This window comes from Dunckerocampus dactyliophorus, chromosome 14, assembly GCF_027744805.1.
Source record: "Dunckerocampus dactyliophorus isolate RoL2022-P2 chromosome 14, RoL_Ddac_1.1, whole genome shotgun sequence".
In the NCBI taxonomy this organism is placed as follows: domain Eukaryota; kingdom Metazoa; phylum Chordata; class Actinopteri; order Syngnathiformes; family Syngnathidae; genus Dunckerocampus; species Dunckerocampus dactyliophorus.
The window spans coordinates 21,622,437-21,640,341 of record NC_072832.1 but is presented as its reverse complement, the minus strand read 5'-3'; the positions used below and the strand labels follow the sequence as shown (position 1 = coordinate 21,640,341).

The window sequence follows — 17,905 nt, the reverse complement described above, 5'->3', positions numbered from 1 at the left end:
ATATTTTGTCATCAATTTTTCACATTATTTCATTTTTTGATACTTTTTGGAAAAGTAATGTTAAAATCTTGTCTCACATCGTTTTTGTAGACCTAATCTCATGTATCGCTTTGTCTCGTAAACTGAGTCTCTCATGATACCCCTACTTGGAAGCACAGCAGAAGCAATGGGAATACAATATACTGTAAATGTATGTACTTTATTTATCCCACAGCGGGGAAACGGTAAATGGTAACAACAATGAAATTAGAGTGGATAAAATGAAACTTTGTGCAATAACTTGAGATTGACCTATTGAAGACTTCAACAAAGGTAGTAAAAGTAAAGTCATGTGAGAGTGTGGCAGTCATAACACTGTGATAAGAAGATCTCTGTCAGAGGACCAAAAGACATCGACTGCCCAATCTACCTATTATGAAGGCTTCAGCTTCCACCGAGTGATGGTGGCCAATCTACTTGACCCAATGTTCCATTCATTAATACATGGCTTGCCTTCTTCCACCAATTAACGTGACCACACTCTCAAAATTCACAAATATAGACACAGGTTCAAAGTAAGAAAGCGATCCAGCGCCAGAGTGCAACTCATTTACCTCGTCCAATCAGCAGACAGAATTACACCTAAAAATCCCTGGTGGCTATTATCATGGCCCGTGCTATTAAGACGCTAAGCGAATCTCAAGTGCTTTGGACACTGAGGCCGGCTGCGTATAATGCCTCCTTACCATAAGGCTACAGCGAAAATCCAACATTTCTTCACCCTCCCTCTGCTATTAAAACCTGAGAGTCTTCAATTAGAGCTATTTGCATTTTACTAATGTCATAATTGTAGCAGTGGTTATTAACAGCAAAGTGGAAAATGAGTGTTGTAGTCAAGGCTTCATGCAGGTTCGAGGAGAAGTCGTATTACCACTCCGCTCCTCCATGCTTCCTGACGAGAATGCGAGAATGCGAGAATCCTGACTGTTCTTAAATACAACCTGGATTTAACACAATAAAACACAATAACTAAAAATAAGGACGTAATTACAAGCCATTTGTTAGTGTGACAGTATGTTGTTGCAGACCATCCAATTAGAACAGCCTTCAGTGAGAAAACATTAGGGGATACTACTCCCATTACATTACACCTTGTCACAGTTACATGGGGAGCGTCTAGGGCTGGGGTCGGAAACCTCTTCAGCCTCCTTGTTGCGGCTCACTTTGTTGACCTTGGTGCATTTTCAAAAATAATGTGAAATATCTGACTCAATAAAAGCCTGTGAATGCATCTAGACTGTGTTCTGAATGCTGATTGCAGTGAGTCTCACTGAAGAGAAAAAGGTGAGGGAGTTTGGAGTTGAGTTTGAAGCAAGTTACTGCACAGTAAAATAAAACAATGTAATTAACAAGAGAACAGCAACATGCTAATCGCTGAGGTGGTGACTCCGAGAGAGGCAAATAGTGTGCCTCGGGAGCTGAGTCTGCACTCACTACTTGTGACTGCTGTGAGGCGAGGCGCACCTCTTGGCAGCAACCGCAGAACAATACGCGCTTTCACTTTTACGTCTTCAAATACCAGTCCCTCCATTTGTCGCTAGTCGTCTTTGGTTGGTGAAGCAGCAGTTTGAGAAAACTAAAGAACAACATTGTTAAAACCTGCTAATCTAAATTAAGTTAAATTAAGTTCTGGGGCCCCAGAAAATACTTCTGGGGAGTGTCTGAATAAGATGTCCTCTGACGTGAAAGCGCAACATCGCAAAGGGAGACACTTTTTATTAGCACACACCGTCAAACCACGTAGCCGTCAAGAGCACAAATCAGGCCTTCACAAGCTGTCAGATGGCATTTAACAAATTAAGGGTCTCAGAAAAATCGCTTCAATTCACAGTGGAAGTGCTGGTTATGCGAGGGGCGAGTAGAAGTCTTCCCTTAATTGGTCATGATTTTTTTAATGACTTGTGGAAACAAAATGGATAAAATAATTATTTTCTATAACTTGCATTGCATATTGCAGTATTTGTCTTATTTTGAAAAAATGGTCTCAAAATAATAATATAAATAATAATTTATAGGATAATTATTGTCCAGAAAATGTTTTCATTGTGACAGACCTGGGTATATTGGTTATCTAAAAAGCCAATGTAGAGCATCTCTAAAAAAAAAAAAGAAATGCCAGAAGAAAACCTGTACTGCATATACACATGCTTGTCAAGCTTAATAACCTTAGACTTAGACTGAAAAGGTTTTTTTTGGAGGTTTAGTTTGCTTTATCTCAGAGACTCACTTACTTGTCCCACCCAAGGGTCTCCATTTCCAAAATGAGTTGGGAGTAGTATTGTGGAGGCGGAATAGAGTAGCACTCAGGATGGCACTTTAGGCCCACTTCCTGCAATAACAGAGACAACAACATGACTGCATTACAGACCACGCTATGCAAATGACTTCCAAAAAGAATCAAACAACATAAACAAGACTGAATTAAACCAGGGTCAGTAGGTCTATGGTAAATATAGTAGGTTATTACACTTTCATGAATTTAACAGAATATATATTGTGTGTACCTCTGTGAACCTAAAATCATGTTATCAACAAGTGTTTGAGAGTGCCATGTACAGTCATCCCTCGTTTAGCGCAGTTAATTAGGGATTACTGTGCCTGTTGTGAGATCATTCAAACCTGCGACAAAAGCCTGTTGTTCCAGCAGTCAAGTTTGACCACTATTTTACCACATTATTACATTATCTTATCATTTTGCTATGTATTCAACCAGAAGAGAGTGCATTTGGAATACAGGACGTGAACAAATGTATTGCAATTGATGGGGGGTAGGATTAAATAAGGTTTGCTTCGTCCTACTCCTTTTGGACATGCGGAACTGTGAATTGTAATCTGTGATGTATTCCAATGTAACTTGTATGCATGTTCAAATAAATTAAACCATTATCATTACACACCACATACAGTATATTCTGAATGCCTTATATTTGTATTTCACTTCATTTAGTCGTTTCTGTGATTTAATATGCTTAATTTAAGCAAAAACATACGTAGTTTGCTTCATATCACAAACCAGAATGATTCATTAATGAATAGATTTTTTGAGAAGCTGTGAGTGAAGTGGTAAGGAATTACTGTGCTTTTTTTTCTTAAACCAACATCAACAGGGCATCATTGACAAATATATCATTGCCATTCTTACCAAGACAGTCTTCAGTTCCAGAATGAAACTGATGAGATCATCGGACTGATGTAGCCTCTGCAAGAGAGAAAAGAGACATGAATGGGATGTTAAAGTGACATTATTTTTTTTGTTCCTGCCAAGCATTCAAATCAAATACAGTTTGTGATTAATGGAGGCTGCCATCTCCTTTAATAATTAATGATAGCTTCAAGGCTGCAAAAATAATGAACTCTGCAGCCCAAGGTGAAATATCAATCTCATGCAAATAACCCCGAGGGTCCACATAACAAATAGACATTTTCCAGGTGCTGTTAATTAAACAGTGAAAAATATTGTTCCCCTCTTATGAGCGTAAAGCATGCCTCATGGGTGCACAGGAACAATGCAAGTATGATACAGTCAACACAAAAGAGTCAAAGAATTACCTGTTTTACTATGTCTTCATACCCACGCAACAGGTGTTTTAACTTCCAACAGCAATGCAACCTACAAGAACCAGAATATACACTTTCTACAGTTACTTACTGGGTGTTGGACCGTTCAATTCATGATGACTCAAACTAAACATCACTGTACCGGCACTTTCAATACTTTCATGAATGCAGCAAAATGACTATGGTTGAAAATGGTAAATAAAACAATAGGACTAGTGGTGGACTTTAGCATGGTGCAGTACTTTAGTGTGTGTGTGTGTGTGTGTGTGTGTGTGTGGTGACCCACAATAGTTAAAGACATTCATCAAGGAATAATATCTTCCCTGGTGTCTGAGCTGAAACTAGTAATTGATAAGCAACTGTGGTGATGTTAGACTAGCGTTATGTTAGCTGTACATGCAAGAGTCCGAAGAAGATTCAATGCATCTTCGACTCCTGTCTCATTGACAACACATCTCCACAAAAAGATGGAATTTATTGTTGATGCCTGGCGAGGGTTGGCCCCGCGCATGCTCCCTTCCTACTTTGCGCTGAGTTCTTTCTTGAATTTAATAGTGCTTCTCGCCTTCTTTATCATATTGCTGGCACTCTCAACTTTCTCTGGACCCATGGCGGGTTATTTAGCAGTCTCACTCAATAAAAAAAATGCACAGACAGTGAGTCAACAAGAGTGCGCTTTCTTTAGGGACTAGACTACGAAGAACGATACAATACATGGCAAACAGACTAGATTGTTACGCGCACTGCTGTACGATAACCAAGACAGTGTGCGAAAACCGGGGCAACATTTTTGTAAAAAAAAAAAAAAAAAAAAAAAAAATCATACAAACAATGGGGCATTCAAAAAATTAGGTTCCACTTTCTGTGTGTGTGCGTGTGTGTGTGCGTGTGCGTATATTATACTTGGCCTTTCTGAGTTGGCGATCTGGTGGTAGCTGTATTCTCAGCCTGAGGTCTTTCTCCTGTGTACAAAATATAGCAGGTAGTTTTCATTGGCCACTGATAATACTTGTATCTACATTTGTCATCCTCAATGTCATAGTCATTGTTGATGACCTTTAGAATTATCAGTTTTTCATTTAGTTTGTTTGAGAGGGATGGTTTATTACAACTACAGCCCGACCGATATATCGGCGGGCCGATTATGACATGATTATGATGATTATGACATATGAAAATGTAGCCGATATATAACTTTTTTTTTGCTGCACCGTAATTCAGTCCCTGTGTCTCTCTGTAACCTGGCCTCTCACACACAGAGCAGTGCTCTCGCTATGCCGTGCTCCCTCACTCAATCTGCTTACAAGGAGACGAAATGCAAAAAAAAAAAAAAACTGCATTTTTGTTTTACACCATGGAAAGCTGTGACTTTGTAAAACAATATAACACTACACTTCAGTGCCACACTGTCAGGCCCCATCAAGGAGAACATGCTAGTTTTCATGGAAGTTTCAGAGAGCGTATTACGCCGCTTTAATATCATATATGTTGCATCTCTGAGAGACAAGCATGTACGTATGCAACTGTTAATTCACACGTCCACCATTATCAAAGACTATTATACAGCGTTGTAAAGTGAAATAAAGATATACAGTATGCAGATATACACAGCAATTCACATGTACACCATTATCAAAGACTATTATACAGCATTTTAAAGTGAAATAAAGATATACTTTATGCAGATATACACATCGTCCCATTTCACTTCATACTTCCATGCAGGATTTCCAGGGGCTCATACATTCACAAGTTAATGTCTTCATGCAAATTATTTTGAAAATGTTCCAAGTAGTTGTCATTTTATATATTGAATGTTCTGAAAGCAGCTACATTGTAACATAAAATGTAGTTTCGTCCCTTGTATTAAGTCTCATATTATCAAATCTCATATCAAAATATACCACAAAATGTGGAGCGAAATACTTCAATATTGAATAAAGCAAAATTTGTTCTTGATCAAAAATCACTCCACACTCTTTACTGTTCTTTGGTATTACCATATCTAACTTACTGTGTGGAGATATGGGGCATTATTTATAAAAGCAATATTTACTCACTCAATGTACTGCAACAGATTGGTGAGGATAATTCATAATGTCGCGTATAGAGAACATACAAGTACAAACCCTTTATTCTTAAAATCACAGATACAGTATTAAAATTATCTGATTTAGTACATTTTCAAACTGCTAAAATAATGCATAAAGTTAACAATAACTTGTTACCCAAAGACGTCATACAATATTTCTCTAGAAGAGAGGAGAAATATGACCTAAAATTAAACTTAAAACACTTACATGGGGCAAAAAAGTATTTAGTCAGCCATCAATTGCATACGTTCTCCTACTTAAAAGATGAGAGAGGCCTCCAATTTTCATCATAGGTATACCTCAACTATGAGAGACAATATAAGAAGAATAAATCCAGAAAATCACATTGTCTGATTTTTAAAGAATTCATTTGCAAATTATGGTGGAAAATGAGTATTTGGTCACCTACAAACAAGCACGATTTCTGGCTCTCACAGACCTGTAACTTCTTCTTGAAGAGGCTCCTCTGTCCTCCACTCTTTACCTGTACTAATGGCACATATTTGAACTCATTATCAATATAAAAGACACCTATCCACAACTTGAAACAGTCAGACTCCAAACTCCAATATGGCCAAGATCAAAGAGCTGTCAAAGGACACCAGAAACAAAACTGTAGACCTGCACCAGGCTGGGAAGACTGAATTTGCAATAGGTAAGGAGTTTGGTGTGAAGAAATCAACTGTGGGAGCAATTATTAGAAAGTGGAGGACATACAAGACCACGGATAATCTCCCTCGATCTGGGGCTCCACGCAAGATCTCACTCCGTGGGGTCAAAATTATCACGAGAACAGTGAGCAAAAATCCCAGAACCACATAAGGGGACCTAGTGAATGACCTGCAGAGAGCTCGGACCAAAGTAACAAAGGCTACCAGGCTATCAGTGGCACACTATGTCGCCAGGGACTGAAATCCTGCAGTGCCAGACGTGTCTCCCTGCTTAAGCCAGTACATGTCCCAGCTCGTCTTAGTATTTGGATGATCCAGAAGAGGATTGGGAGAATGTGATATGATCAGATGAAACCAAAATAGAGCTTTTTGGTAGAAACTCAACTTGTCGTGTTTGGAGGAAAAACAATGCTGAGTTGAATCCAAAGACCAAACACCATACCTACTGTGAAGCATTGGGGTGGAAACATCATACTTGGGGCTATTTTTCTACAAAGGGAACAGGATCCGTGTAAAGGAAAGAGTGAATGGGGCCATGTATCGTGCGATTTTGAGAGAAAACCTCATTCCATCAGCAAGGGCATTGAAGATGAAACGTGGCTGGGTCTTTTAGCATGATAATGATCCCAAACACAACGCCCGGGCAACGAAGGAGTAGATTCGTAAGAACCATTTGAAGGTCCTGGAGTGGCTTAGCCAGTCTCCAGATCTCAACCCCATAGAAAATCTTTGGAGGGAGTTGAAAGTCCGTGTTGCCCAGCGACAGCGACAGCCGCAAAATATCACTGCTCTAGAGGAGATCTGCATGGAGGAATAGGCCAAAATACTAGCAATGTGAAAACCTTGTGAAGACTTACCGAAAACGTTTGACCTCTGTCATTGCCAACAAAGGGTATATAACAAAGTATTGAGATGAACTTTTCTTATTGACCAAATACTTATTTCGACCATAATTTGCAAATAAATTCTTTAAAAATCAAACAGTGATTTTCTGGATATTTTCTCTCATAGTTGAGGTATACCTATGATGAAAATTGGAGGCCTCTCTCATCTTTTAAGTGGGAGAACGTGTGCAATTGGTGGCTGACTTAATACTTTTTTCGCCTCACTGTATATGCGAGAACAACGCTGAAAACCCACAGCATTTCAGTATGCAAAATTAAATTATGGAACGGACTGAGCAAGGAACTCAAACAATGTACCAAAAAAAACAATACAAGCATTTGATGTTTGCTAAATATAAGGCAGAAGAGTCTTGGACTTTATTTTGCTTAACTTTATTATGTTTGCCTTCATCTTATTTTTTTATTATTATGTTGATTATTATACTTATTGTTCTGTCATGCTTGTTTTCATTTTGTATTATTTATTATTACACTGATTATTATATGGAATAATATTACATGGAATGCAGGAAGTGAATAATATGTACTGCACAAGATGTAGAACGGATGGGGGGGTAGGATTAAATATGCTTTGCTTCTTCCTACTCCTTTTGGACATGTGGAACTGTGAAATGATTCATGAGATGCATTCCATTGTAACCTTCATGCATGTTCAAATAAAAACCAAACCAAACTTTATTTCACTTTTTAATATCTGCTTCAGCTTTGTTTTTCAGCTGTTTGCAAATACTCAGTGGCTACAGATGGAACTTTTCTTTCAGCTAGTAAAGATGACTAATTGATATTGGTAAGATGCTTTTGTGGCTATCCATCCAACCATCCATCCATCTTCTATGCGCTAAGCCTTTTATAGACACATCATGTGAAAAACACCTCACATTAGCCTATACATTACCACTTTCAGCCCAATGCAGCCACTTGTTTTAAATTTAAAATGCTCAATTATAGTATCAAATTCTAGGCTAATTACCAAAATGCACTAAATGTATATATTTTAATTTTGACAGGCAGAGAATAAGAGTAAAGTGTGGAGTCGTTCATTAGATGCAGGGTTTCCGCTACATGTAATGGATTGTGGTGGGACGCCATGGCTCAGTCGATGCCGCAACACCTTGGAAATAACTTCTTTTTTTTTTTTTTGAAAACAACGTGAAAACAATGTTAAGGAATACAGTGTATGAATGGACATACACTTACTGATGCCGACTGCAGGGCAATAACCATCAGACGACATCTGCGGGAAAAGGGTTTAAAAAAAAAAAAAAAACGAATTCAAAGACCTCGTCTCCTTCAACACCACAAAACTGCCCGTTTAGACTTTGACAGGGAGCATCAAACATGGGACATTGAAAGGTGGATTTATGTATGTATGTATGTATTGTACTTTATTAATCCCACAGCAGGGAAATTCACTTGTCACAGCAGCAAGCAAGATACGCAAGTCAAGAATACATAGTGACATAGTGACTACAACATGGTTCAGGTGGTGCAGGTGTTGTAGAGCCTGACAGCGGTCGGTATGAAGAACCTGCGGAACCTCTCCTTCTTACACCGTGGGTGTAACAGCTGCTGCTGAAGGAGCTGCTAAGGGAACCCACAGTGTCATGTAGCGGGTGAGAGGTGTTGTCCATGATGGATGTCAGCTTAGCCAACATCCTTCTCTCCCCCACTTCCTCCACGGAGTCCAGAGGACCGTCCAGGACAGAGCTCGCTCTCCTGATCAGTCTATTGATCCTGCTCCTGTCCCTGTCCGTGCTGCCCCCTCTCCAGCAGCCCACAGCATAGAAGATGGCTGAGGCCACCACAGAGTCATAAAAGGTCCGTAAAAGAGTCCTGCACACACCAAAGGACCTCAGTCTCCTCAGCAAGTGGAGGCAACTCTGGCCCTTCTTGTAGAGGGCGTGGGTGTTGACGGACCAGTCCAGTTTGTTGTTAAGGTGAACACCCAGGAATTTGTAGCCGTCTACCAACTCTATGTCCGCTCCCTGGATGTTCACCGGTGTGAAGTGAGATCTTTTCCTCTGGAAGTTAATGATCATCTCCTTTGTCTTGCTGTCTTATTCTCTGATGAGACAAAATGTAACCTTGATGGTCCAGATGGCTTCCAACATTACTGGCATGACAAGGAGATCCCACCTGAGATGTTTTCTACTCGGCACAGTAGAGGTGGTCCATCATGATCTGGGGTCCTTTTTCATTCAGTCGAACACTGGAGCTTCAGGTAGTCGTCAAACGGCGGCTGCTTACGTGCAGATGTTTCAGTGGGCATCCCTCATGACTGAGGGCCCTCGTCTTTGTGGTAACAGCTGGGTTTTTCAACAGGACAACGCTGCAGTTCACAATGCTCGCTTGACCAAGGACTTCTTCAGGGAGAATAACATCACTCTTTTGGACCATCCTGCATGTTCCCCTCATTTAAATCCCATAGAGAACATTTGGGGATGGATGGCAAGGGAAGTTTATAAAAATGGCCATCAGTTCCAGACAATTGATGCCCTTCATGAAGCCATCTTCACCACTTGGAGCAATGTTCCCACTAGCCTTCTGGAAACAATCGTATCAAGCATGCCCAAACTAATTTTTGAAGTGACTAACAAGAACGGTGGAGCTACTCATTACTGAGTCCTACTGAGAACATTTTTTGTTCTGGTTTGAAGAGTTTTTTCGTTTGAGCAATGGTCTTAAACTTTTGATCAGCTGATAAACAGCCTATTTTAGTTTAATTGTTGTTTTCAATAAATTACATTTTCAAAATGCTTTTTGTCTGACTCCCCCTTCTTGCTTTTGCATATGTGCATGGCTCAGATCAAAAGTACCCTTTGCTGTCTTCAACTTCACTTGAGTAGTATTTGAAATTGCTGTTCTAACAATGTGTACTATCCCTATCACTCTGACGTTTATAGAGTGAGGAAGCTTACCAAACCATAAATTAAGCCTGTTCGTGTTTTTATTTTGCGCTAGCACGGCTATGTTGTAAAAAAGTGTCTATATTTGGATATTGAAATGTTATATGTAAAGCATGTCTACTTTTGTTGTGAAATAAACAATATTTTCTCTGATAATTTTGTCATGATTTCTACTTAGAATTAAAGAATGTCTGAAATTGGTTTCTAATGTGTTTTATTCAAATATTCTCAGTGTAAAAAAAAATAAGTGTCGTGTAATCATTAGTGAAAAGTACATAACCTTCGTGTCTGACTGCCGATGAAAATTTTGAAGAACATAATTCCATGGAAAAACAAACCCCATGATGATTACAATGGTATATATTCATGGAATAATTACTCAACTCTGCAACTAAAGTGATTTTTTTGTGTATAAAAGAGTTGAAGTTGAAGTTTGTGTTGATAACATTACCAAGGTCTATCCACGAGTTTGAAATTTTAAATGTAACACTTGGGTATCCTTGATCTGAGCCATGCACATTGTATCCTTAAAACCTCATTAAGATCCAAATGTGCAAAATGCAAATTCTAGCAATTTTTCAACTGGTCTTAACATTTTGATCAGGAGTATATACAAAATCGATCACGAAGGCTGTGTCTCACCTACTTCATAACCGTCACTTTGTAGATGCCATATGAAATCAGTCAGCTGACATTAAGCCACCTCCTGGTTTGCTCTTGTGCCGTGGCAGCAGCATAAAAAAAGTAGAGAACAGATGTCGGCAGCCACACAAGGATAATGCAACTTTCATCTTTATTATTGTGATTACGGATAAGCTAACTCAGCGGTAAGATGCCTATAGCTATAACAAAAGTTATCAGTTTACTTGTAGCGGTGAACTGGAGAAAAATAAGTCAATTGTATCATGGCTGCGCTTCGCGTCATGAATTCTACCATAGAAATGTGTTTTCTCCAAGTTTGTTTGTTAAACTACTATTTCACAGTGAATTGGAAAATGTGCCCATTGCTGAAAGCTTTTTAACATGTTGCCTTGACTACGGCTGCATTGTCTTTTCCATAATCCCTTTAAATTTCTCATATAAAGTATCTATAATGTTTTATAGCAAATGCTAACTGGATGTAATATATGATGAACACTACATAGCTATTTTCACTGACATATTACTCAGTCTAAGTACACAACTACTGAGGAAATATGTGTAATCATCTTTATTGCCATATTGATTTGAATTGTGAATTGCTGAAGGATATAAACTCTTTTGATGACCTGTATACTGTGAATGTGAAATACTAATCTTTAGTATTTAGTATAGTAGTTGCAAAGTTTACCAAAGTTTTAGATTTTAAATACGCCATATGTTTTATAGTAAAAGGTAGATCATTTTGACTGTGCGCACCCGATCCGATACTGATCTTTGTTTGTTTGTTTGTTTTTTTTAATAATGTTTTTTTTCTAATAATTATAAGCTTTTGCTACAAACATGAATTTGTGCAACTGAATAAGGTGATGAAAATAGCTCTTCAAAACATTAAAAATAATGCAACCAAAGTATTGGTGAATTTACTTTTTTATTACACAGCATGACCAACAATATTGTTTGGCTTTTGTAACAAACCTCTGTGAGTCAGGTCCCTAATCCAATAAATGTCCATCCAATAAAAGATAAAATTGGAAAAAATGGGCGGGCAAAATACTTTTCGGGTAGGCCTAATCATTTGACATGATTATAGATCAATTTGTGGTGTGATTTTGAATATGTGACTTTTTTTTTTAAGCACATCTCTCTTAGGGCCCTATGAAATCCCTTTTATTTTTTCCCCAAATTCTGTTTTTTTGTTTTTTTTACCTTTTCCACTTATTGTACCAGCATAGAGTGTGTGCTATTTGGGTTAGTGAATGAAATGCAAAAAAACCTTACATTTATTTGGGCAATTTTGTCCAGTTATTGAGAAATGGATGTAGCTTAGCTAATGGGATATCAGCCTCAGCACGTATTGCTACAAAATCTTCAACAAACTGTAATGCCCGTGCTTGTGATTAAGAAAGATGGAGTCACAGATGTAATGCCAATCGCGTTAATAATATAAGATATTTTAATGACACCCTTATTTTGTTTACACAATTAGAGAAATGTGACAAAGAGCGCTCTTACAAGCATTTTGACGCCCGGAATGTGTTGTGTGTGTTGAGAGGCAATTGATGGTTGATACGCGCTGGGTGCAAGAATAAACGTGCCACTCGCCTTTTTTCACTCAGAAAACTGCACGTCGTCAGTGGGCATTGTAAAATGGTCCTTACATAAAAGAGTAATACACAACACGGTGAAAATACTGTATACCCATCCAGCCTGAGTCGCACACACACACACACACACACACACACACACACACACAGCTGCATTAGCTAAACTAAGCGAACCCCTGTAGCTTCCATTCACGTTGTGTATCAGATGAGTTTCCAAGGTTTTTTGCCGCCATTTCGACACGTTTAGTAGTGTTTGTGTGTCTTACGCTTTTTATTTTCAATACAATTAGGGAAAGGCTTCTTGAAACGTCATCTGTACTTCTGTGAAGAATGTGTCGGACATTTCGCTCCTCATCCGAAACGTCCGACACATTCTTCACAGAAGTACAGATGACGTCTCAAGAAGCCTTTCTCTCGTTGGACAACTCCTATATGACTGAGAGCCTACACAGACGCCTTTCAATACAATTGTTCATGTTGCCATTATACTTTAAAAAATATACAAAATATAAAAAAATCATACTGTTAAAAAGAATTACTCTCAAGAAGGAAACTAAAGAATGTCTGAATTTGAATGAAATTTGCGTTATAAAAGCCATATCTCCAAAACTGACTGACAAATTGAAAATTGATGTAGAATATTAGTCAGTGACGCCGCCCAGAGGTCTGCAATAAAGGTGTACGTTGTGACATTTGCTTTTAAAAATGCTATAAAAATGTCTGTGGGATGAATTAATTTGTCAGTGTAGTACAAATGCAAATGCTGGATTTTGACTGACTAATTAGAGCCTATGCAACATAGTCCAAATTACAGTTTTGGAAAAAAAAAAAAAATATATATATATATATATATATATATATAAATATAAGAACAGCACCGGCGGCTAACATGTGTTATCAAAAAATTACTATATTGCTGATTAAACTGCATAGAAATTGTCGTAAATTTTCATTTGGCCCAAATAAGATTCAAATAAGACATTCATGGCCATCACTCATCACTGTCTCTTATGCACGTTAGGTTTGTACATCTCTGTGTGATAGATAATTCGCATAATATGCATCTGGATAGGATACAATGCATAAACGATATATTTGGAAAAACCGAACAATACAATCAAATTCTTTTGATTCTAAAGTTAACATACTGTATGTTTGTGTAGACATTAATATTACATAAAATTTTAAAAAGCCAATTCTACAAAAGAGGAAGCCTCTCATGCAGTTTTACAGACGCACTGTCAACTGATTGCTAGTCTTGTGATTCAGTGCATGAGTCTCCAATCAATTAAGGATTTATGGCTGATTCTTATCTATCCAGGAGGCTGCTAATGACCCAGCCGTATCTCTCGCTTTTCACACCAGATATCCAGTCACATCAGCTTATCGTTCACAACCCTAATATAATTGTTATTTCTTTGTTACCTGTAGGAATGTCCGATATTGGCTTTTTTGCCGATATCCGATATTGTCCAACTCTGAATTTACGATTTCTGGATATCAACCGATACGACTCCTCCCTGAGCTACCACCTTATCGTAGTGGAGGAGTTTGCGTGTCCCGATGATCCTAGGAGCTAAGTTGTCGAGGGGTTTTATGCCCCTGGTAGGGTCACCCACGATAAAAAGGGCCGAGGTGAGGGACCAGACAAAGAGTGGCTCAATAGACCTCTACTGTATAATGAAAAAAAAACATTGGACCACGTTTTCCCTTGCCCGATGCACGAGGTTGAGAAGTTCCACAAATGCTGCTCAGATTTAAGCCACAGAGATATTCACCATCTCATGGTGTAAACAATTAACGACACAAGGTACCATAGCAGCAAATTCAGCAATGTTGCAAATTCCATTTGAACATTCATTTTATTTGGTCACTATCAGTTATCACTTTGCCCGCCCGATGTTCGTGCTTCTGCATAAACACTTTAACCCACGGTAAAAAAAACTTATATGCTTTTTACACTGCTCAAAAAAATTAGAGGAACACTTTGAAAACACATCAGATCTAAACTGGGGGGGAAATTATCTTGAATATCTTTCCTGATAATAAGTGGGTGATGTATTAGTAACAAAATGATGCCACATCATTTGATAGAAATGAAAATGACCACCCTATAGAGGGGGGAAATCAAAGACACCCCAAAAATGAAAGTGAAAAAATGATGCAGCAGACTGGTCCATTTTGCCAAAATGTCATTGTAGCAACTCAAAATGATTCTCAGTAGTTTGTGTGGCCCCCACGTGCTTGTACGCATGCTTGACAACGTCGGGGCATGCTCCTAATGAGACTATGGATGGTGTCCTGGGGGATCTCCTCCCAGATCTGGACCAGGGCATTAATGAGCTCCTGGACAGTCTGAGGAGCGACCTGGCGGCGCCGGATGGACCTAAACATAATGTCCCAGAGGTGTTCCATTGGGTTTAGGTCAGGTGAACGTGGGGGCCAGTCAATGGTATCAATTCCTTCATCCTCCAGGAACTACCTGCATACACTAGCCACATGAGGTCGGGCATTGTCGTGGACCAGGAGGAACACATGTCCCACTGTACCAGCGTAGGTTCTGACGATGGGTCCAAGGATTTCATCCCGATACCTAACAGCAGTCAGGGTGCCATTATCTAACCTGGAGAGGTCTGTGCGTCCTTCCATTGATATGCCTCCCCAGACCATCACTGGCCCACCACCAAACCGGTTATGCTGAATGATGTTGCAGGCAGCATAACGTTCTCCACGGCATCTCCAGACCCTTTCACGTCTGTCGCATGTGCTCAGGTTGAACTTGCTCTCATCAGTGAAGAGCACAGGGCACCAGTGGTGAAGTTGCCAATTCTGGTGGTCTATGGCAAATGCCAATCGAGCTCTACGGTGCTGGGCAGTGAGCACAGGGCCCACTACAGGATGTCGAGCCCTCAGGCCACCCTCATGGAGCCTGTTTCTAATTGTTTGGTCAGAAACATTCACACCAGTGGCCTGCTGGAGGTCATTTTGTAGGGCTCTGGCAGTGCTCACCCTGTTCCTCCTTGCACAAAGGAGCCGATATCAATCCTGCTGAGGTTTGAAGGACCTTCTACGGCCCTGTCCAGCTCTCCTGGAGTAACTACATGTCTCCTGGAATCTCCTCCATGCGTCCAGGTACCACAGTGATGACCTGGTCCAGATCTGGGAGGAGATCATTTTCTTACTAATACATCACCTACTTATTATTAGGAAAGATATTCAAGATCATTTTTCCCCCAGTTTAGATCTGATGTGTTTTCAAAGTGTTCCTCTAATTTTTTTGAGCAGTGTATATTAAGGGTGTCACAAGATCTCGCAAGGTTAAAACCTGACAAGATTTCTTGTTTCTCGTTCAAGGGCACTAGGCTTGGGACACGAATGAATAAATGAATTGATCACACAATAAATTAAAATGAACTTGACAATTTTGCATGCGTGTCTGTTTTCTTTGTCTCCCACCTCCTGAAGACTTCATTCTGTACATTAGTTCCAGCACCTTGCTGCATTTGTTCCATAGAACAACAGCATGAACAGAATGAGCCCTTTTGTCAATCATACAGTCTCTTGTCTCGGTGGTGGATGTGGGGCCACTAGCATACACACAGAGTGCAGAAAAAACATAGTAGAAATTATATTAGTAGATTGTCATATAGTGTCATTTATGTAAAAAAAAAATAATTGTACTTTTTTTAAAGTAGAGTTAAAATCTTGTCTCTATAGAGTTAAATTGAGTTAAAATCTTGTCTCCCGTGTATCGTCTCATGAACTGAGTGTCGAGACACTCCTAATCTATATACAAATATAATTCAACGTTATTGATAACAAAAAACATATGACAACTCGTGACATATTACTTTTTTGTAGCAGTTGTCCTTTCATCCTTTTTACATTACATGTTTTATTTGATAGGAAACACAACAGAAGAAATTCTCAAATGTAATCTCATGTACACATACTGTCCCACTAGTGGTGTGGTGTTTTTTACGGCTGTATTTTAGCATATGTTGCCATATAAGTGGGTGGAGAGAAGTTTCCACTTAGTGACAAATATTCAGCTGTAAAGGATGACTAACAGTTGCCAAATTTGGTCAGAAGTTCAGGTATCAGTCCGGCACCTTCAAAATAAAAGCTCTAGCGTCACCGCTGATTCACATGGTTTGTCCGTTTTGTCCCTGCACATTACATTTATGGCCAAATCAAGATGTGTGAATTGACACTTGCTCAGACTTACAGACTTAGACTTAGAGTGCATTTTATGCATTGATACCGTATAATTTGCCTGTGTTTAGCTGTACTTGTATTTCCAGAGGTGGTGTGCTAATAACTTCCTAGCCTGCGATACAAAATGATCAACCTACAGCATGTATACAATCATCAGTCAACATCAATATTATTAAGGAAAGTAAACGGAATTGGAACACCTTTGTCAGGATAAATGGGGAAATATTGACCGTCAAGATGAGCATGTTCAACGACTTGGACTCTTCACAATCTTTACTTATTCATATTCACTTACCTGGACGGTGATGAATCCGTCATATACCGTTTTCTCCACGTTGAGAGGTAAGAGCAGTGGGTTGTCGTTTACCAGCACAGACGCCATTACGCTAACTTTGACTACAACTTAAAGCTGTTCTTGAGCAATCTTAGCGGTAGCACAATAGTCCAGGAACAACAGTGCTTGGTTAGTTATACAAAGTAATTGTTTAACGACTGACACTTTCCGGTTAACCGATAAAGTACACACAAATGCACGATGTCTGTGCGAGTAAAACTATTGCTGGCACGTCACGAACGAAACATCCGCCTCCCGCCAAGAACGTCAAAACATTCACGTCACCGAGGTGCGTTCAGGAACTCCTGGGAAAAATCAGTCTTATACAAGCCATCAAGCGTGACTGTACCTTCTACGTTCCCTTTTCAAAAGTAGGACGAACTTGCATACTTTTTGTTGTAAGGTTATTATCATAAGCTTTCTTTTGAAGATGTTTGAATTTCTCTATGAAACCAGGATTTCCTAACCATCCATCCATCCATTTTCTATACAGCTTCTCCATTTCATCTAAAGAGACAATTCGAAAAAAGGTTTCCCCCCTTAATAACGGGCGATAGAAACGTTATAGGTTACCATAGTTTGATTACCGAAAACCAGGACACTCACAATGAAATACTCAAATGATATTCAAAAAAGCCTTATACATTCCTGCTATCCTAGACGTCATTGGATGATGTCATTGGCTAATTTGTATAACCTTGCAGGCGAGACAAACAGTGAGTAAAAACACAATTTCTTTTAGAACTACTAATAAACTTGATTATTTGTTTGTTAATGTAAAACTGGCCATCACGTCATTAAATGAAAATAAATTTTATATTTTATCTCGACCTTTTATTTTAAAGTCTAGACAGCATAATAATTACATCCATACTTGCCTCCAGCCTCTACCCTTTATCTTGCAGTTAGGACTACTTGTCTAATTTATCACACGT

General features: G+C 39.0%; 1 protein-coding gene across 2 annotated transcripts in view; it reads right to left on the bottom strand.

Moving 5' to 3' along the window:
- fancl (FA complementation group L) overlaps positions 1-17,227 on the bottom strand; it is a 71,073-nt gene extending 53,846 nt beyond the window's left edge. For both annotated transcript variants that reach the window (XR_008573583.1, XM_054798085.1), the window contains exons 1-5: positions 16,932-17,227; positions 4,501-4,559; positions 3,589-3,649; positions 3,182-3,238; positions 2,271-2,368 (exon numbers count right to left, since the gene is read on the bottom strand). Coding sequence is in view for 1 of the 2 variants with exons in the window: in XM_054798085.1 (XP_054654060.1) it covers positions 2,271-2,368; positions 3,182-3,238; positions 3,589-3,649; positions 4,501-4,559; positions 16,932-17,018 (362 nt within the window). In the remaining variant the exon portion in view is untranslated. The remainder of the gene's footprint in view (positions 1-2,270; positions 2,369-3,181; positions 3,239-3,588; positions 3,650-4,500; positions 4,560-16,931) is intronic.
- Positions 17,228-17,905: the final 678 nt, after the last annotated feature.